General features: G+C 40.1%; 1 protein-coding gene across 4 annotated transcripts in view; it reads left to right on the forward strand.

Moving 5' to 3' along the window:
* Window positions 1–21,225, forward strand: part of BICRAL (BICRA like chromatin remodeling complex associated protein) — a 69,169-nt gene that overhangs the window by 28,226 nt on the left and 19,718 nt on the right. For 2 of the 4 annotated variants that reach the window (XM_074989597.1, XM_074989595.1), the window contains exons 2-5: window positions 12,334–12,382; window positions 14,938–14,986; window positions 15,081–15,149; window positions 18,053–19,756. In XM_074989597.1, coding sequence (XP_074845698.1) covers window positions 12,339–12,382; window positions 14,938–14,986; window positions 15,081–15,149; window positions 18,053–19,756 — 1,866 coding nt within the window. In that variant the 5' untranslated portion in view covers window positions 12,334–12,338. Of the gene's footprint in view, window positions 1–9,588; window positions 11,488–12,280; window positions 12,383–14,937; window positions 14,987–15,080; window positions 15,150–18,052; window positions 19,757–21,225 lie in introns of those variants that run through there. The other 2 variants (XM_074989598.1, XM_074989596.1) reach the window with 2 other exon arrangements.

Below are 21,225 nucleotides of genomic sequence, written 5' to 3' on the forward strand. Positions count from 1 at the left end.
AAGAGGGGCTACACAAAAATTAGGTTAGTTAAACAGAAATTAAAAAGTACAGTGCCAAAAGTGAAATCCCTCCAAGCAACATGGAAACTTTTCAAAGACACCATAATAGAGGCTCAACTCAAAATGTATATTCCGAGTTAAACACACAGTAAGAAAACAAAAAAAGTGCCATTGTGGGTTAGCAACCAAGTTAAAGAAGCAGTGAGAGATAAAAAGGCATTATTTAAAAAGCAAAAGTTAAATCCTAGTGAGAAAAATATAAAGGAGCATAAGATCCATCAAATGAAGTGTAAAAATATAATTAGGAAGGCCAAAAAGGAATTTGAAGAACAGCCAGCCAAAAATTCAAAAAGTAAAAGCAAGGTGTTTTTAAGCACATAAGAAGCAGGAAGTCAGCAAAACAGCCGGTGGTGCCCCTGGACTATTGAGATGTTAAAGGAGCACTTAAGGATGATAAGGTAATTGTGGAGAAACTAAATGAGTTATTTGCATTAGTCTTCATGGTTGAAGACATTAGGGAGATTCTCCAATCTGAGCCATTCTTTTTAGCTGCCAATCTGAGGAATTGTTCGAAATTGAGGTGTTTAGGTGGTCCATATTTAGGTTTTGGAACAAATAGATAAACTAAACAGTAACAAATCACCAAGACCAGATGGCATTCACTTAAGAGTTCTGAAAGAACTCAGATGAGAAATTGTGGAACTACTAATTGTGGTTTGTAACTGATCCTTTAAATTATTTTCTGTACCACATGACTGGAAGATAGTTAATGTGACATCAATTTTAAAAATTGCTCTAGAGGTGATCCTGGCAATTATAGACCAGTAAGTCTAACTTCAGTATCAGGCAAATTGGTTGAAATTACAATAAAGAGTATAATTGTCAGACAGTTGAAGGAACATAATTTGTTGGAGAAAAGTCAACTTGGTTTCTGTAAAGAGAATTTTGGTTCACTGATCTGCTATAATTCTTTGAGGGGGTCATCAAACAGGTGGGTCAGAGGAATTCAGTGGATATAGTGTACTTTGATTCCCAGAAAGCCTTTGACGAGATCCCTCATCAAAGGCTCATAGGCAAAGTAAACTGTCTTGGGATAAGAGGGAAGGTCCTCTTATGTGCAGCATCTAGAGTTTTTTTGAAAACCTGGGCCTTTTTTGAAAAATCTGCAAACTGTCCACACACAAAATGCACTCTTTCAATCTGAAAGCGAAAGAACGTGGCCCTTTTTCCAGTGGCCCTCTTCCTCTCCTAGATGAGAAAGAGTGCCTTTCGCCGAGAGATTCTTTTGAAAAAAAGGTTGTGGGCCCTTCTTTTGAAAAAGCAGCCCCTCCCGGCACTGGATTTTTTGATCCCTGGCCCATTCTTTCGAAAGAGCAGGGGCTGTGTGAATGCTCTCTATTGAAAGAGCAGATTGATGTTTCAGTCTGCTTTTTGTGTGTGGATGCAATCTTTCAAAAGAAGTTTTTCCAGAAGATCTCTTCCGGAAGAACTTCTTTCGAAGGATTGCTGTAGTGTAGATGCAGCCATGGATTGATAACTGGTTGAAAGATAGGAAACAAAGAGTAAGTGAGAAGGGAGAGAGGTAACTAGTGGTGTCCCACAGGGGTCTGTACTGGGAACAATCCCATTGCACATATGCGTAAATGCTCTAGAGAATGCGAGAAACACTGCAGTGCCAGTCTCCCTTCAGTTACATGAGGTGCCTTGTTTTCACTAGAAGGTATGTTAGTATATGGTGATTCACACATTGACATCCTAGCATGGACAAAACAGATGTACTTTTAATGCATTAGTAGATCTATATAAATGCATGATAAAATACAGGATACAGGGTTTTTCCCCTTACGTTGACACACCCTTTAGGCAGTCTTGGCCTTGAATTCAGTGGGAATTTGCCATCAGATTTCCTAGGATCAAGATTTCAGGCTGTGAGTTTTGCCTTGTGCAAACAATGCGAGATTAGACTTACTGGCCGTGTCTGCACTAGCCCCAAACTTCGAAATGGCCATGCAAGTGGCCATTTCAGAGTTTACTAACGAAGTGCTGAAATGCATATTCAGTGCTTCATTAGCATGTGGGCGGCCGCGGCACTTAGAAATTGACGCGCCTAGGCGAAGTCCCCTTATTCGGGAATAAGGGGACTTCGAAGTAGGCGGCGTCCTTTCGAAAAGGAGCCCCGGCGGGATGAGCCGCGCGGCGGCGAGGCGCGTCAATTTCGAAGTGCCGCGGCCGCCCACATGCTAATGAAGCGCTGAATATGCATTCCCATCGGGAATAAGGGGACTTCGAAGTAGGCGGCGTCCTTTCGAAAAGGAGCCCCGGCGGGATGAGCCGTGCGGCGGCGAGGCGCATCAATTTCGAAGTGCTGCGGCTGCCCACATGCTAATGAAGCGCTGAATATGCATTTCAGTGCTTCATTAGTAAACTTCAAAATGGCCACTTGCATGGCCATTTCAAAGTTTGGGGCTAGTGTAGACGTAGCCACTGTGTTACACACGGTTTTGATATAATTCCATGAATAAAGGATATTGGAGATGTCTTAATTCTAAGTTTTCTTCTTTCCTTTAATTTGAATTGTTTTAATTTTTTATAACTGCAATCAAGCCAAGGGAATAAAATGTGGTATACATTTTATCAGAGGAATGAAACAATTCACGACTATTACAGTGTAACTAGAAGTGTTATAGTCTTCTTTTTCATATACCTGTTACAGTGACAAATTTTTGTTAGGATATTGTATAATGTAAATGGTAAATATGTTACCATAAGGCTATTATTTAAAATACTGAAAAAATAGTGTAAGTGTAAGATAATATGAAATATTTCTCACTTGGCTCTGATCGGTTGTATTGTAAGTCACAGTGAAAAGTATAATGTCATGTTTGCAGATCAGATGCATGAGATGTAAAATTATATTGAAATTAATGAAATTTTATGTGATATGCTTTGTATAACTAATTTTTAAAAACATAAACTTAAAAAAGTTATGAAAGTAGCTTACTATAAGTGCAGTTTGGTGTGTTTCAAACTAAAGTTTGCCCCTTTCCCAGTTTTAGAAAGATGAAATAGAACAGCTATTTGCCTTAAGAGCTAAAACATTTATAAAATAGGTTTTGTTCTGGTCCTTCTTAAAAATCAAACCAAACCAACGCCAATCGAGGTATCTCACTGTTTTGTGAATTTTTAAATATTTTAAACAGATGTCTATGACAACAATAAAAACAGTGATATCAGGCTGAAAACTTGTGAAAAGTTTTTGATGTGATTTGAAATGGGTTAATTTATAAATACATACATATTTAGCAACAGTGGTGCTACTTCATTCCCCTTGTTATTGCAGAATTTAAAGATGGAAAAGAAACCTAAAAAAGTAAAATCTGGTGATAGTAGTGTAACACTGATTTTATTTTGTGATATCATTGGAATTCAATTAAATACTTTATCATTTGGAGAGCACACGGACTTAAAATGTTTAAATATGAATTGTGGCCTTGATTTCATATCTTGTATGACGTAAACAACATTGTCATTGAAATAAAAGTAATGTTCAGGGACAAATTTTGAGGAGTGTATCATATACAACTAGATTTACCAAGTAGAGCCCTGATTCTGTGAAAACTTACACATGTTCTTGAAGTTAATTGAACTTTAAGGAACGAATAAAGTTTTTACATGGTTAAAGTTTGCCTTGTTACAAAACTTAGTCCAGTTGTCTAGCTTTCTGCTTTGGTGAAGAGTGCAAGTAATACCTTTAGTACAGTGGATAAAGAAACTGGAAGTGTTAAGACTTTTGTTTCTGTTTGAAAGGCAATGCTGAATACTATGTTTAGTGTTTAATTTTGTTTTTAATGTCTGAAAGCAGCTCTTGCTTTTCAGAGAGAGAAATAACAAGGAACTGCTTGTTTTCCTCTGCTTACACCATTGGAAAGGAAGAAAACTTAGAAGAAATCAGGCCAGGGTAAAGGATTGAGGAGAATGTTGTGGAGCATGGAAGCCCATCTGTTGATACTCTGCATTGCATGTTTGGAGATCTTTGTTTGGATCTGGGAAGCAGCCAATTTCTGTGGCATGATTCTGCCCTAACACAGAGGTTTCCAATGTTATATCTGTTCTGACAGCACTGCTAGGAGAAAGCGCTAGAGTCTGTTTCAGTTTGTACTTAAAAGTTATTAATGTTCTTATTGCACAATTGCATTCTGCTGGACTTAATTTTTTCCATTCCAGTTAGAGAGTAAAATCCCATTTAATTAGTTAACTGGTTAAATGCTAAGTTTAACCGGTTAACCAGTTAAATGAGGAGCAGGGAGTCGAGGAGCTGCTTCAGCCCCTCCTGTTGTAGACCAGGGCTGCTTCAGGCGTAGTGTAGCTTCCCTGCCTGTGGCTGCAAAAGTCCTCTGTCTGCAGCAGGTGAGGGGCTGTTCCAGCCTCTGCAGTTTAACCCGAACTAATAAGCCTCATCCATTTAGGGCAAGACTTACTGGTTAACTGTTTAATTGTTAATGTCCCTAGTTGGAGATTAACCTACAAAATTTGAAGAAATTGGTATTCCATAGGCATAACTAAGGGCAGAATTTGGCTGGCAGAATCTGAATTCTTGATGATGTACTGGGTGAAGATATGCAACCTATCTTTCTGACTTTAGATTGGGCTTGTAGGGCTGACAGTTAGAAAACCCACAGTCTTTCTTTTAATCTGATGAAGTTGGATGTGGTCAGAGACCTTAAATGTGGAACCCTTATTTAGTCTGTTTTCGGAGAACTTTGCTTCAAAAGAAAAATATATGGAAAAACGTATGTTACTTAAAATATATAGTTGTTTTGGGCCAGATCATGTTTCATGGCTATACAGGGAATAAGCAGATTTAGAGTGCCCCCATTTTTTTCTGTATGGGCTTTCATGCCGTGAATGGTTGCAGAGGGAGGAGAGTAACTTGCAGATGGCTGCGACATGCCACCCTTAGGGCATCTGGATGAAAGTAGACAGGAAAAAATGGTGACTTGACTGAATGTCACCTCCAGTACCACAAATAACTTGTCAGCCTGCAAGCGGTGGTAGTCTGTGGCATATTTAGCTGAGGCTACCTCCCCACCAGAGTAAGAGGGAGACAAAGAGGTAAATTGTGGAGTGAATCTGGTTTTCCCCTTCTGATTTGCTCTAAGGGTAATGCAACAATATGCTTAGGACACATTTTATTCATTCATTGCCCCAACATCCTGTTTGCTGAAGAAAGTCCCTGAAGTTTGGTGTCCTAGGAGGTTATGATAGTTTAATTACATTGCATCTTGAATGAGATTTGATTATACCTTCTTTATATAAAGTCACAGTGAGACCATTTTAGTGCAAGTATATGAGTATACATTACGTTCAAATGAAATAACCCCTAAAGAAGGGGACAGTTGCAATGTTATTATCAGTAAGAAGCCAAATGAAGTCAGTGTTAAGAGTTTAGAAACAGTGTGATAGTGGAACCAAAACTACCACAGCACATGTAAAAGGAGTGTCTCAGTGCTACATAGAGCTTAAACCATTGTAGCTCTTGCTTTGCAAAGAAGGCATTATATTAACATAGTGTGATAATGCTAGTGTGTTTGTAAAGAAATAATGCAACAGCAAGATTAAATGATGTCAGCAAGCCAATATCTGTGTCTATGTCCGTTTTTGACTGGCTACAGTAGTTAACAAGTTCATGTTTAAATTTCTCATAAAGCTATTCTCATGGTTACTACATTCTCCTTTGGCCAGTGTAACTAAAATATAGCAACATGTACAGTTTTTCATTAGTGAGCATGACATCTTCTCTTAGTAAAAACTACATTAAATGAATCTGACTCAGGTAAATTAGCATTAAACTACTCTGATTTCAGGATGTTTGTTCTGACCCCGTCCTTAGCTCTCTTTTCATAATTAATTATTTTATGCCCAGATTAATATTTTCTGGTCTCAGTCTTGTCATATGCTGTATTGGTATCCAAGGAGATGTAAGGAATCTGTTTCTGTCCCAGAGGGAATAAGGGCCAGGACCAGGAGCACTCCATAGTGCAGAAGAGTTGGCTCAGAGGTCAGGAAAGTTAATATACTTACTTTCCAGCTGTCTCCAGTACTAGTGGGACAAGATGATGAGGTAATACCTTTTATTGGATCAGTTCCTCTGTTGACAAGAGAGACAACAGTGCCAGTAACATTCAGCAATAGAGTGAAATTGTGGCTTCTTAGGAGAGGCACTGACTTTCTGATTTCCTGGGGTTTGCTTGACCTTTGCTCTGCCTCAGGCCCTGACTCACTCCAACCGTTGCCTCTCGTCTTCCACCTGTTCTCTCCTTTGAACGTGTCCCATCCTCACTTTTCCTCTTCTTTTCCCCCCAGCACCTCCTGCTCAATAGCTGATCCTCAGCAGGTGGGAGATGTGGAAGGGATGGGCTGTTTTGCTGGGCCCATTGGTGCAGGGAGAGGAGCCAATCTGGGAGGTTTGTCTGTGAATGCTGAGCAGCACCTACAAGCCTGTACTCACAGAGTCGACATCAGTGGGTTCCTGGTCCAGGGATTGTCAAACTTCATTGTGCCATGACCCCCTTCTGACAACAAAAATTGCTACATGTCTAGGAGGGATAAGGCCAAAGCTGAAACCCAACTGCTTCAGCACCAGGCTGGGGTTCTGCAAACTGAGCCCTGCCACCCTAGAGTTGAATGCCAAAGATTCAGGGTTTGGCTCTATGTGGTGGGGTTCATGTTTGCACTTCACCTCTGGGCCCTGCCAAGACTAACACCAGTCCTGCTGACCCATTAAAATGGGGTCAGGATACACTGTGGGGTCCTGGCCCATAGTTTGACAACTGCCGTTTTAGAGTATTTTTAATAAGAAGACTTGGGAGGATTAGATTTTTATTTGTAAATGTCAGTAAATGTCAGTTTCACCATATGCACAAACCAACAAAAATATTTCCATTGATAATAATTTACAGATAGATAAAGCAAGAAAAATGCTGCTGGAGAACTTATTTGAGTTTGTTTTAAGGCTGTTTACTTCGTATACTTTGACATATCATGTTGAAAGTTTGTGTTTGAAATGTTAAGTCTTTAACTTCTTGACTGTCTCCTGTCATTGAATAAGTGTGTCTAACTGCCCGTTTTCTGACTTCCCTATAATTTTCTTCAGGTGTACAAATGTAAATGGATAAAACTGGGGGAAAAAATAAAAGCTATGTACCACAGTTTTGCACAACTGTGAAAATTTGTATACATAAAATAGGGAAAAGTTCTTAAAAATTCGAAATTACATTGTTGTCTTTGAAGCTGATGATAATAGAGATGGTTAAATGTAAGCAGAGACACTTTGATGAGTTAGTTGTGTTGCATCTGTTTAGAACAGGGCCAAATTTGGTGTGATGACGAAAAATTGATTTTTGGCAGATTTAATTGTGTGGAGATAGTAATGCTTACGTTTTTGATGTGCTACATTGCCGTGGCTCCCAAAAAGGTAATGATGCATCTAGTCAGTTGCTTGGAATTCTACATTCACTGCTCTCATTATGATTCCTGCTGATACTAGTGGGTGTTTTGAGTGTGCATTCATGAGAGGGTAATTTCCACTTCAAAAGTTTTCATTAGGTGCAGAGAACATAACATAGTATGTCAGAAAGTCATCTGAAAGCACAAATGTTCCTGTTTAGGAAAGAAGTCAATCCACTTTCAGTAGCTAAATGAATACTTTTAGAGCAGTGAAAAAAAGCTTGCTTTCAGGTTATGAACCTGTATGCTACACTTTGGTCTGAAACATAATTTGTTGAAGAACGATTGCTGAATAAACTGAGGCGATAGAAAAGATCTATTAGTTCATACAGTTCATCGTCTACCAGTGCTGGATAAGGCACAACTTAGCTTTCATTTATTTAATATGCTGATCATGACAAAACACAGGTAGCCCAGCTTTTCAACTGCAGGAGTTTATTGAGGTTAGCTACATTCACAGTGTTTTTTTCTCATGCTGTGATATCTATATCTTAATAGATTATAAGCAGTTTAAATGTAAGTACTTATCATATGAAACAACAAAATATGTCTGATTTCCTGTGCTTTTTTTCTTTTGCTCTTTCCCTCTTTCTCTGTTAGCTGCGGGTGTAAGGAATGGATCTTTAACACTTATTTAATAAAATTAAAGTAATAATTTTAAGAATTATCTAGTAGTTACTATTCAATGTATAATACAGTTCTAAATTATTAGTTTCTAATGGAAAGCATGCTGCAGATTTTTAGTATGCACTACCCTTAATAGTTTGGAGGTTAATAGATTTTTCAGCACTTGTTGGCATTTCAAGAAATGGGTGAGAGAGGTAAATGCATTTGGTGTTTGTCAAACAGATTTGAAGCCTAATGCGGTTCTTGAGGCAAGAGATGCGGAGGTTCATATAATTCACATCTTTCGGTTCTCACCCAACACACCAGTTTGGACTCACTTAAACTCCCATAGATTTGTTTTCTCATATTCTTACCATTTAAATCCTCAATTTACACTCCAGTGGTAGTGAGACTAGGAGGTAACACCTCACAGCCCAGTTTGTGCCGTGTTGGAAGTTTGCTTTTAATTGGGACCTTGTTATTGTTGTTTTGGTTGTGTGATGATTAGAGATGATGTGCCATATTCTCTCAAACTGTCTACACTCGCATTCCTCTTTCGAAAGAGGCATGCAAATGAGGGAAACCGAAAAATGCAAGTGAGGTGCAGTTTTACATATCTGGCACCTCATTTGCAAATTCTTCTTTCGAAAGAGTTTCTGTCGAAAGAAAACAAGCAGTGTAGACGCAGCTCTTTCAAACGTAAACCCTATCTTTGAAAGAACCCTTCTTGCTTAAAAAAATAGGAAGCACGGTTCTTTCGAAGATGGGGATTACCTTCGAAAGCTGCATTTACACTGCTTTTTTCTTTCAAAAAAAGCTCTTTCGAAAGAACAGTTTGCAAATGAGGTGGCAGATATGTAAATCTGCACTGCATTTGATTTTTGATTCCCCTCATTTGCATGCCTCTTTCGAAAGAGGAATGTTAGTGTTGGCCTAGTCTCAGTGTATGTTGAAAAGCTAAAAGGAAGAAGTGTGGCAAAAGAGAAAAAAAAGCAGAAAGAGGAAGGAGTTGTATGTTTAAATAATAAACGCTATTGAAAATTATATCTTTTCTACTTGTTTTAGCTCTTCTGTGTTTATACCAACTTAGACGTTTGCATGCTCACACATTGGTAAATGGAAGTAAATATGTGTAAAGGAGTTTAACTTTGCATAATCTTGTATCTCACAGCTGTGTCTACACTGCATTTCCTTTTGGAAGTGGAATGCAAATGATGGAAATCAATGCAAATGAAGCACTGATTTAGAAATCTTGTGTGTCATTTGCATAATCTCTTCTGATTGCATTTTCAGAAGTGATATTTCCGGGGGGAAAAACAGCTGTGTAGATGGGGTTCCTTCCAGAAAACCACCTCATTTTAGAAAGAATGTTTCTTCCTGAAACAAATAGGAAGGAAGTTTCTTTCAAAAATGTTTTTTCCCCCGAAAAAACAGCATCTATATGCCTTTTTTTTTTAAAAACCACTTCCGGAAACAGGATCAGAAGAGATTATGCAAATGAAATGTGAGATTTGTAAATCAGCGCTTCATCTGCATTTTCTATTTCCCTTATTTGCTTTTCTCTTCTGAAAGGGGAATGCAGTGTATATGTAGCCCATCTGTTGAATTTGCTTCCTTTTGTAAACAGGTGAGCATGAGGACTTGTACTTGCTTGCATCAAGTTGAACTAGGCTAAATATTTAGTTTCCCTCTTGTATTACAGAGCATCACTCACTGTAGTATGTAGATCTTTGAGTAAAATATTATTGTATGTCTAGAATAATTTAATTGAGGTCAGTAGGACTACTCCAACTTTACACTAGTGAACTGAGCAGAATTTAGCCTATCTAACGAGTGTGTAAGTTTCATACTTACTTCTAAACTTAAATCACTTGTCACATCCTTTGTATGCTATTTGCAGATCTTTTGTAGACTCTGTGTGGCATCATTTTTTCTCTTGCAATTCATCATGACATATTAAGTAGGAAGTTTTGGCAGTCACTTGAGGCTATAAATGGTAGGAAGTTGATATAGTTTCTGATATATAAACTGTATCAAATCACCCAGGAGGACGGAAAGCTCAGTGGTGTGAGCATTGCCCTTGTAAATCTAGGTTTGTAATCTCAATACTTAAGGAGGCCATTTAGGTGTCTGGGGCAAGTATTAAAAAATAAATCTGTCAGGAATGGTCCTTGGTCCTGCTAAGAGGGCAGGGGACTGGACTTGATGACCTCTCAAGGTCCCTTCCAGTTCTATAAAATATGTATATCTCCATGTATGACCTTTATGTGTATGGTATATGGATGTTGCCTTCAGTATATCAATTTTGAAAAAGTCTTAGGCATGTTAACAGTTAACTGGTAATCCCCACTGTAAATGGATGAGGTTTACTAGTTATGGTTAACTGGTCGGTGCTGGTGCAGCCTGCTGCCCATCGTGGACAGGGGGCTGCTACATCTCTGTGGGGCCTGCCGTGGGTCAGGGTGCTCCAGTGTGTCTGGAATAGTCTTTTTCTGGGGCGGGCCTGGACTGAGTGTGCTGCAGGCAGAGGCTCTACAGCCCGGCTGGAGCAGCCCTGATCTGCGGTGGCCTCAGGAGTCATGTGGACAGGGACTCTCCAGCAGAGGCAGTCCCTGGATGCTACTTTAGCCCAGTGCTTGAAATAGATCTCTATAGGCTCAACTTGTCCCCCTACCCTCCTGCACCTAAACTGAGTGAGCGCTGGAGGATCCAGACAGTGGTATCCTCCCACTCCTGCAAACTAAAGCAGAGGAAGCCTTAGTGGGGCTCTGCATGGTAGAAGGGCTGCATGTACGCTCAATATCCCTCCACAAACCCAGTTTAGATAACACTTGTTTGCAAGCTTTTGTAATAGGGGTGATAGTGGAGTTGCCAGCAGGGTAGAGAGCAATTACTAAGAAATTTCATTGTGGATCTCTTTCAGCACAGGTGGGATTTGACCCCATGATTGATGGCTTAAGAGTCCAAGATCCTATTCTTTAGGCCACTAAGGCACATTTTGGCTGTATGAAATTTGTAGGATACTGCTGAATAGGTAATATAAAGGCATTTGGAGACATGAGACTAAGTAGCTGGATTGAAATCAGAGCTATTGAAGTAGGTTTAGAAATGCCAGCGTAGAAAGTGTGTCTTAAATCTTGAAAGTGGATGAGGTCACGTCATGGGAGAGTAAAGGAGAGCAAGAGAGACAGTATGTAGCGCCTTGGGAAGTGTCAGTGGAATGGGAAATGACAAAGGGGACATAGCGATCAAATGAGATGATGATGGTTATTATGGTAGAAGAACCAGAATCCCATAATCTCACAAGTTTAAAGAGCAGAGGAGAAATCAAACAACATTACAAATGAAGAACATAAGCTCCAAATTGAACAAGCAGTAAGTAGGGGAGAAGGTAGGCATGATGGTTTGAAATTAGAGGTAGGGTATAATTAATGCACACGTGATTACGTGTAATCCAGTTAATGCAGAAGATGTGTGTAGCAGTTCTTTTTAAGGAACTTCAGATATTTCTGCTACCAGAATCTTACTGAAGAATGCTTATGAGTGCCTCTTTAAATAAAAGCAGGGCATATCTTTGTGATCTGGCCACTGACACACGTGTGTTCAAAGGTTTTGGAGAAAAGAGGATCCTTCTGAGCTAGGTACTCAGTGCCTCATGGCTTCAGATGGGCAGATAGTATTCTTCTCAACCTAGTGGGCTGTGGTTCTTGCTCCCTTCAATTTACTTTTCATTATTGTATTTTGAATAACAAAAAACTATGCTTACTAGTACTGAGTGTTCCAGGTTGTACAGCACACGGTTCCCTGAAGAGCAAGATGCCACTGTAAATAAAAATTCCTGGAAAAGCATTTTACTGTTATACAAATATGAGCCTATAATTTTTTCATCTACAAACTTGACTGATTGGTCAGTTTGTTCAGTCCATTGTCTTCCTCCATTTTTAAAATAACTATAGAACTATAGGTTTAAAATACTGCATTACATTTACACTGATAAGATATGGGGTTAAATTCTGCACTCAGGTAAGAGTGAAGGACTCATGTTAGCTTCAGGATTCTTATTAACTGCCTCTGAAAATATGGCCCACAGTAAATATCACACAATTCCCACAAATTGTTCTTTGAAAAAAATTGATGTGCCTTGAAATAATTTGTTTTATTTTTGAAGGAACTTTTTTTTCTGACTTTGATGAAGTATCAGTCCTTTTCTTTGTCGCTTAGTTGTCATGGATGATGACGACGATGAGTCCTGTCTCCTTGATCTTATTGGGTAAGTTCCTCTTAGAAATTCTTAAAGAAAAATCTAGAAAAATCATTGTACAGAAGTAATCCATGCAAAAGATCAGTTTCCAGTAGTCTCTGAAAGTTGTTGTCATGTGATGCAGTAAACCCTCTTTTAACTGGTATTTAATTAATCAGTACTCAGATAGCTGGCGCTGCCACCAGGTGGGCTGTGCCGGTGGAGGCGGTGCTCTGGGGCAGGCTGCCGAGGGCTTCGGGGAGGAGAGCACTGCTATAGCATGAGGCCCCTAAAGCAGGGTCCTGGGAGGGCTAAACTATGCTAAGCTGAGGGGGCACAGAGTTGTGGCAGCAGCTGCTCAGGCTACCAGGGCCCATCATGTCCCCTGGGGCACACTTCATTACCCCCCCGGGTGCAGAACAAGCAGCCTGGTTTCTGATAGCACTCAGCCAGGGACAGGCCCCACATACCAGCAGCTGAAGGGAGCAAGAGCCACGCCCCCCACCCAAATCCTCTTTGCACTGGACCAGGCAGGTGAAGCCACCTGCTGTGGCCAGAAGCTCCATTGTGGTGAGTGCAGTTCTCACAGGGCCCCTCAGGGGGCTCTGTGCCAGGCAGGGTGGTAGGCTCTGCATGCTCGCTCTCTTTCTTTTTTTTTTTTTTTTAAACTGATAATTTTTGTAACAGCATGTGCCGGAAGAGTCACGGGAGCGGGGTGCGGTGTCTTGGTGGAACCGGTCCCCTCTGCTACCTCTGTCCATCTGTCCCCAGCATCTCACTCCTTTCAGCTGCTGACATGTGGGGCCTGTCCCCGGTTGAGTGCTACTGGAAACCAGCCCGCTTGTTCCGCACCCAGGGGGCAGTGAAGTGGGCTGCGGAGGGTGTGGTGAGCCCTTTTAGCTTGAGCAACTGCTGCCACAAGTCATTTCCTTCTCATGTGTGGCAGCTAGAGGTGGCAGAACCTCACTGCCGCCACTACCTCCAGTGTTGACCATTACTCTTTGTGCCTCCACTGTTGCCTGGCAATGGCATGTAAACGAAGGGAGTTGGTTGGGAGCTTGCCTGGATTGGTTGGCTGCAGCCCCGCCTGTGCTTGGCAGCAGCCCCCTTGGACTGGGGGAAAAAGAAAAATTGGGCGAGCTGGTGGGAGCCCCATGCTGCTTGGGCCTGGCCCCAGAGTGCTGGTGGGTAACAGGGAAGGGATTCTCTAAAAGAGCCTCTTGGTCATCCGTAATATTTTAGTATCTGTCAACCTCCTGGTCTCAAAGTTGCCGAATATGGAAGAGTTTACTGTAGTTTGGAGGCCTATACATAAAACGAACAGATAGCATAAATTCTGATTGTGACTAATTGGTAATCCACTTATTTTTGGCATGGTACTAAATTCCCCTCTTGTCCAGGGCACAAAAGCAAATAGCCTAAACTAGATTGTTGATGCAAAGTAAATATCTCTTTTTTGTCTAGATAAAGGACTTCAGCTTTCAGGGGTATCAGTATAGCATTTTCATTAACAGTAAATATTCTAAATGAAATATAATTAAAATTTATGAGTTGTTTAAAAATACAAGCTACCTAAATTATTATTACAGAATATACCATGCATTTGTGTAACCAGTTTTGTGAGTTAACTTGTTATCCTATATTATGAAGAATTACAAACAATCAGGAATCCTAAAGATGATCTATTTTTGTTTTTTAAGGACTTTTTTGTTTAAATTATTATTGGTTTAAAAAAAAACAAAATAACCCCACAACAACCAAAAACTCCCACAATACTTCTATTTGAATTCTTTCTATTCTATACTATACCACTTTTATGTCCAGATTGGATGTGTACTCCTTATAGCTGTATCTACATAGCCCCTCCCTTTTGGAAGGGGCATGCAAGCGTGACCAAAAAGAAGTGCAAATGAGAGGTGTATTTAAATATATCATGCCTCACTTGCACATTCCCATGTGATGAACTGGCTTCTGGAAGAGCCGTTCCCAGAAGCCAAAGCAGCTGACTGGGTGGGGTTCCTTTGAAAGGAAACCCACTTTTGAAAGCACCCTTCTTCCTAACTTCTTTCAGGAAGAAGGGTGCTTTCAAAAGCAGGATTTCCTTTTGAAGCAACCGTGTATACATGGCTGCTTTGGCTTATGGATGTAAACTTGATCTAATACTGTTGTTTGTCTACCTAATGCACACTCTGTTGTTTTATAGACTATTGGATATTTATTTTAACAGATTGTATAATCAATAGTGGCTTATAGAATGGAATTAAACATAGAACGTAAAATTTAGAATTTCTGTAAGTAATGAATATTTGTGAACGCCTGAAATTCTGAAACGCAATGATAAGAATTCCTGTCTTTGAGGAAACCGTTTTCAAAATAGGGTGAAAAATATAAATTTATGTAGTTCGCTAAAAACATTGAAGACAGATCGTCAGCTAATGTCAATTGTCATAGGTGTTTTGAAGTCAGTGGAGCTACACTGATTTACAGGAATGTAGTACCTGGCTCAAAGATTTTATTATTGTTTGTCTTAATTATGATTTTCAAACAAATATAAGTACTTAAAAGTGATAACTTTTTTTTTTAAGAGATCCACAGGCACTGAATTATTTTCTACATGGACCTAGTAGTAAATCTGTAAGTAGTATTCTACTCTTCTAAAATAACATGAACTTTAGTGACTGCTTTGCTTTTAGTTTAACATTATTTTATTATATTTGTGCCTTATTAGAGCAATGAAGACTTGACTAATGCAGGATACTCTGCAGCCAATTCTAATTCAATTTTCGCCAACTCCAATGTAAGTATTCACCAGAGACAATGTATAATGCACCTCTAACTTTTTTGTAGTCCCAGTTTTTATAGAGTCAAATTATCTGCCCTCCTCCACTCCTGTTACTGTTCATTTGTTTTATTTATTAACATTTACATTTATGTTGCATTACAAATAAGTAGTGAATGAGATTTTCCCCTGCTCGAAACATCTTACAATCTAAAAGACAGAAATGTGATAGGAGGATAAGGTAAACCCAGTGTTTGTATGGAAGTAAGAAAAAGATTTTAAGATGTGAACAATTTGCATCTAGTCAGGAACAAGGATCACAATTTGCCACCTGTCTAGCCAGTATTAGATAGCAGTTTCCTAAATGCATCATGGCAGAAGTGAGTTTTAAGAAGGCACCTGAAGCAGGGGAATATAATAGCTTTGTGGATATTTACTCTGAGCTCTTCCCACATGTCAGATAGAAAGCATGAAGGTGCTCAAGGAATAAGTGGGCAATTTGTGACATACCTTTCCTATAACAAACTGTCACTGGTTTCTCCCGTGGTCCCTGCTGATCAGGAGGAGTGGGGAAAGAGAACGGTGTCATGAGGCTATTTCCTACACATCTCAGAAACTGGGGCTTAGGAGGTGCCCGTAGGAAACAGGGTGTTAAGGGAAAACAGGAGATACTGCGAAAGGTGGGTGTTGCTGATTAGAATGGGATTGTTTGTGGAGGAGGATTGATCTTTGCAGGGCTTTGGAGAATTGCAGGAGGTCTTGCTACTGCCTGAAGTACCTGTGATGGGCAACTGGCCAGGAGGGCCATGGGAGCTGGGGCAGAGGGCTTTTGGCTGTAGGTTCATGGTGCATTATTCTGTATTCTCTCACTCCCATTTAGGATATTAGGATTTAAGGCCAGGAGCAACCAAAAGATCAATATTGAATATGACCTGTGTATCATAGGCAATCAGTATGTGCATGCTAAACCCAACAACTGAAATTAGACCAAGGAGTTATAGGGAACCAAACTATTATAAACCAGCAGCAGAGAATAGGAGGGACTGAGGTAAACCAGTACCAAAGGACCCTTCAGTGGCAGGATATTAAGTGAGATAGACTCACGTGGACCTGGTAAATGACTTGTTCTCCATACTAGAGGATGGTGAAGAATCCCCAGTTGCAGTGCTGGTTTGACCTGGGGAAAAATTCCTTCCTGACCCCACAGAGGACAGTCAGACTCTGAGTAAGTGAGCAAGAACAAGCTAGCCAAGCACCTGAGCGAGCAAATTCCCAGTGCCATGCAGAGTCTTATCCAGGATCCCATCTACAGTCACGGCCACCTGTGATTCTTCAAATGAGAAAAAAATCAAAACCAAACCCGGCTAACTAACACTAGAATACATCGGGGGAAAAAAATCCCATGGTCATCAGAGTGTGAGGTCATCTGTGAGATTTTTAGAATATCTGACAAAAGCAAAAAGGCATTCTCAGGACTGCTGAGCCCTTCTCTCCACCATCACAAGCAACACATCCTACTCATGAATTGACTCAGCTCATTAAATTGGTTGTCCTTACAGCTCCTATTGAAAGGCAGTTCCCGAACCTCGCTCCTCTCATAGTTAGAAACAGTCTTCTGATCTGCAGCCTGAATTTGTTTGAAGCCATTTAGTACCTATTTGTTCTTGTGCTAGCCCATGTCACTCACTGTGCTCTGTTTTCAGCTTCTCAGATGCCACCAACTGCCTCTTCCTAGGGTGGTATGCTTCACACTGACCTGACTCCCCAAACATGGAGTTCTGCAGTGCCCCCATTGCACAGGCAGGGAGTGGCCAGAGCACAATTCCCAGTTGGTGGATTGTACCTTAGGGAGCATAGTCAGCTGGCACATGATAGTACAGATCCCAGACTGCTTTAATGCAGCTTCCCCTCCCTTGGTGTTCACACCTCCAGATCAGCTGCTGGTAGTAAGCCTCACCCCTGCTGACTGAGCTAACCTTGTTATCCCCACACTTGCTCTGGCTTATTTATACCTGGCCCTGCAGATTTCCAAGACCAGCATCTGATGAAGTGAGTCTGTGCTCACGAAAGCTCATGCTCAAAACCTTTCTGTTAGTCTATAAGGTGACACAGGACCCTTCGTTGCTGTTAATGTGTACTGAGAGTCAGGGATATATAACCAGGTACCAATTATCCCCCTTCTGCTGCCCTTAATAGAAGATGAACACAGCAGAGAATCTTGCCCCTAAATTTTAGGTGTTTCTGGGGTGCTGATAAGGTATTTGTGCCAGATGTAATCCTTGTTTCTTCGTGAATGTGTGGCATATTACAGTTTTACAGGTAAATCTGGATGGTTTGATTACTTTTTTGATAATCTTTGGTAACGTAGCAAGAAATATCCCATCATATTTCAGAAGGAGAGAGATGTTTTCGCAGTATAAGATAGATTCAGTAAAAGACAAACATAAATTTGATTGAATTATGCTGATGGAGTAGTTTGGCAAGGAAGAGAAGGTAAGTAAAGCAAACATTGAAGGTGGAACGTTTTTAATATGACAGCTGAGACATATAACAATTTTCATAATGTTTATATGAGGCATCCAAAAACTTCCCAGCTTTGAGGGCTGGGGCAGAGCTCGGAATCTGAACCTGGCTCTGAATTTCACACCCATACCTTGCTTTTATCATGGGCCAAAAAAGAAGATGTCTTGACTGTCCCTGGGTTGAGATCTGAATTTTGCATTTTATCAGGGTTGTCCCAATGGTCTGTTTTGAGGGCATAAGTGGTGCATGGGTAGAATTCCACCTTGCACATGCAGCCAGAAGGTTGTGGTATTACACATGACTTTGTGTTTTGCAGGGAAAAAATTAATTGGAAATAGTTTGTAATTTATGTTATTTAAAAAATGCAGTGTAGTTTATTTGTTGCTTTTTCATTTTAGAACACTGATCCTAAATCATCCATCAAAGGTGTAAGCAGTCAGCTTGGAGAGGGGCCTAGTGATGGACTACAACTGTCAAGTAGCCTTCAGTTTCTTGAAGATGAACTTGAATCTTCTCCTTTACCTGATCTCAGTGAGGATCAGCCTTTTGATATCCTTCAGAAGTCCTTACAGGAGGCCAATATTACAGAACAGACTTTGGCAGAAGAGGCATACCTGGATGCCAGTATAGGTTCGAGCCAACAGTTTGCACAAGGCCAGCTTCATCCTTCTTCATCAGCATCCTTTACTCAGGCTTCTAATGTTTCTAATTACTCAGGTCAGACGCTGCAACCTATAGGAGTTACTCAAGTGGTACAGCAACCAGTTGGAGCATCTTTTGCAAGCAATACAGTTGGTGTGCAACATGGCTTTATGCAACATGTGGGAATCAGTGTTCCCAGCCAGCATTTGTCTAATAATAATCAAATTAGTGGTTCGGGACAGATTCAGCTAATTGGTTCATTTAGTAATCAGCCTTCCATGATGACCATTAATAACCTTGATGGATCTCAGATTATATTGAAAGGCAGTGGACAGCAAGCACCTGCAAACATGAGTAGTGGACTCTTGGTTCATAGACAAACTCCTAACGGTAACTCGTTGTTTAATAACTCAAATTCAAGTCCAGTAGCACAACCTGTAACTGTTCCATTTAACAGCACAAATTTTCAGACATCTTTACCCGTGCATAATATCATTATTCAAAGGGGTCTAGCACCAAATTCTAATAAAGTTCCAATTAATATCCAACCAAAGCCTGTTCAGATGGCTCAGCAAACAGCTTACAATGTGAATAATTTGGGAATACAGCAGCATCATGTACAACAAGGGATTCCTTTTGCTTCAGCAAATTCACCTCAAAATTCAGTAGTTGGTCCTCATATGTCTGTTAATATTGTTAATCAGCAAAACACAAGAAAATCAGTTACTCCTCAAACAGTTAATAATGCTGGAGGTAGCATTGTTATCCATTCTCCTATGGGACAGCCTCATGCATCTCAGAATCAGTTTCTCATACCTACAAGTCTGTCTGTCAATTCTAATTCAGTTCATCATGTCCAGACCATAAATGGACAGCTTCTTCAGACTCAACCTTCCCAGTTGGTTTCTAGCCAAGTATCTACTGAGCATGTTATGCTAAACAGGAACTCTACAAACATGCTCAGGGCCAACCATTCATATTCAGGACAGATGATGAATAATCAGAATACAGCTGTTCAATTAGTTTCTGGTCAGACATTCACACCTCCTGGAAGTCAAGTTATAGTAAATCATGGAACTTCTCAAATTGTTGGTGGACAGGTGCCATTACAACAGGCATCGCCAACAGTGTTGCATTTATCACCCAGTCAAAGTAGTGTTTCTCAAGGGAGATCAGGCTTTACAACAATGTCACCTGGACAATCTACAGTCTCAAATATGTCAGCATCTACTCGTTTTACGGTTGTAAGTTCTTCTGGCACAATACATCCTGGCCTGGGCCCACCAGTTCAGTCTGTTGCATCAGGAGGAAATTTTACTGGAGAGCAAATTACACAGCAGAACAGAACTCAAGCTGCAGTGAGTGTATCGCATCGTCTTCCAGTTTCCTCATCTAAGTCTATCAGCACTTTCAGTCACACATCAGTAGGAGTAACACAACAACAGTACAGTTTTGCTCAGGTATGAATAACTTCTAAGTACCAACAAAACTGCGCAAAATATTTTGAAAGCATTGCGTTAATTTTTGGTGGGGGGAGGATGTTAATTGGTAGTGTTTTGTAGTCTTGAAATAGTCATACATCATTTAATATGCTTACTTTTTTAATAAACAAATATTGTCAAACTGTTGAAAAAATCCTTTTATTGCAACCATTTAATAAAAAAAATTGTTGAATGTTTCTTTAGTGTGTATGAAACTGATGATTCCCATTAATTCAGATAGTCTTAGTTTTGTTGATTGGTGGGATTTTCAAAAGTGTCCAGTATAGGCCTATTTCTGCTTCCAGTGATCTCAGTGGGAGCAGAACTTTGCCAGTCTTGCACTTCTCAGTATTGCACTGTTAGAGTCATAAGGCAAAACTCTGGCATGTGCTAAGTACCTGAAGGCCATTTTGACTTTAGTGAAAGTTATGAATGCGTAATGTCATCTCAGAAACTGGAGATGGAAAAGGGTATACAATTCTCTAGGTCATTTCTCTGATACCATAGAATTATTCCCTGCAGTGTGTTTTATTTAGCATGCTGTTCATTATGGCTTTAAATGTCTTACTCAGGTTGGACTTGCAGTTTTGAAGGGGCAGAGACACACAGTTTTGTAAACCGTTGACAGAATCACAGAGTTTAATTTCATGGAGCTCTTTGGAGAGAAAAACTTGTATCAGTTGTAAAGGAGAAGCCATTGCATATGTATTTTGCGATGGGGGAAAAAGGGTGGATTGATTTGTGCTGGAAGGGGCAGTAAATGAGTGACTAATCTCATATGATCAACAGTGGGAATTTATACCAGCACTGAGTTCAGCTACAGTTATTTTGAGTTTTCCGTAAGCTTAATAAAATAATGACATGAGAAGTAATTATACCTGCATACACTTAGTTATCGCTCTCACTCTTTTTGTAAGGAACATTGCCCAGTGGCTTTATAAAGAAAAAATAATTGCTGAACAAAGGATGTAAGCTTTATTTGGAAATAAAGATTTGTTACAGTCCTGCGACGCAGCTTTTTATCTGAGTTACAGTTATAACATTTTGCCTGTGGATTGTGTGCAGGTCTAATTACCTGTTCTTCTTTGAGGTGGCCTCTGTAGTTTACCATTTGTGTTATGAGAGCTCTGGGAAGTTTAGAAAAGCTGTCTCCATTGGGACTATAGAAAAGCACCCACATGTTGGCACTGAAAATTCTGAGTCATAAAAGGTCTGTGTGGTCCCAGCTACCTCAGTTCTTGTTCATGATTAGTTCCATCTTTTTTCTGTGTCCAGAGCCATATTTTTAATTTCAAACTACTTCTATTGTTAAATTGCATTTTATGTGATTGATTAGTGTTAGGTAGTGTACCACTCTCTGGACCAGAAACCTTGTGTAGCATATGAGATCCTCACAAATTAAGAGTATGCAAATACCACTTCCAAGGAGAAAAAATGGTTTCTTATTA

Source organism: Carettochelys insculpta, chromosome 3 (assembly GCF_033958435.1).
Source record: "Carettochelys insculpta isolate YL-2023 chromosome 3, ASM3395843v1, whole genome shotgun sequence".
Classification (NCBI taxonomy): Eukaryota; Metazoa; Chordata; order Testudines; family Carettochelyidae; genus Carettochelys; species Carettochelys insculpta.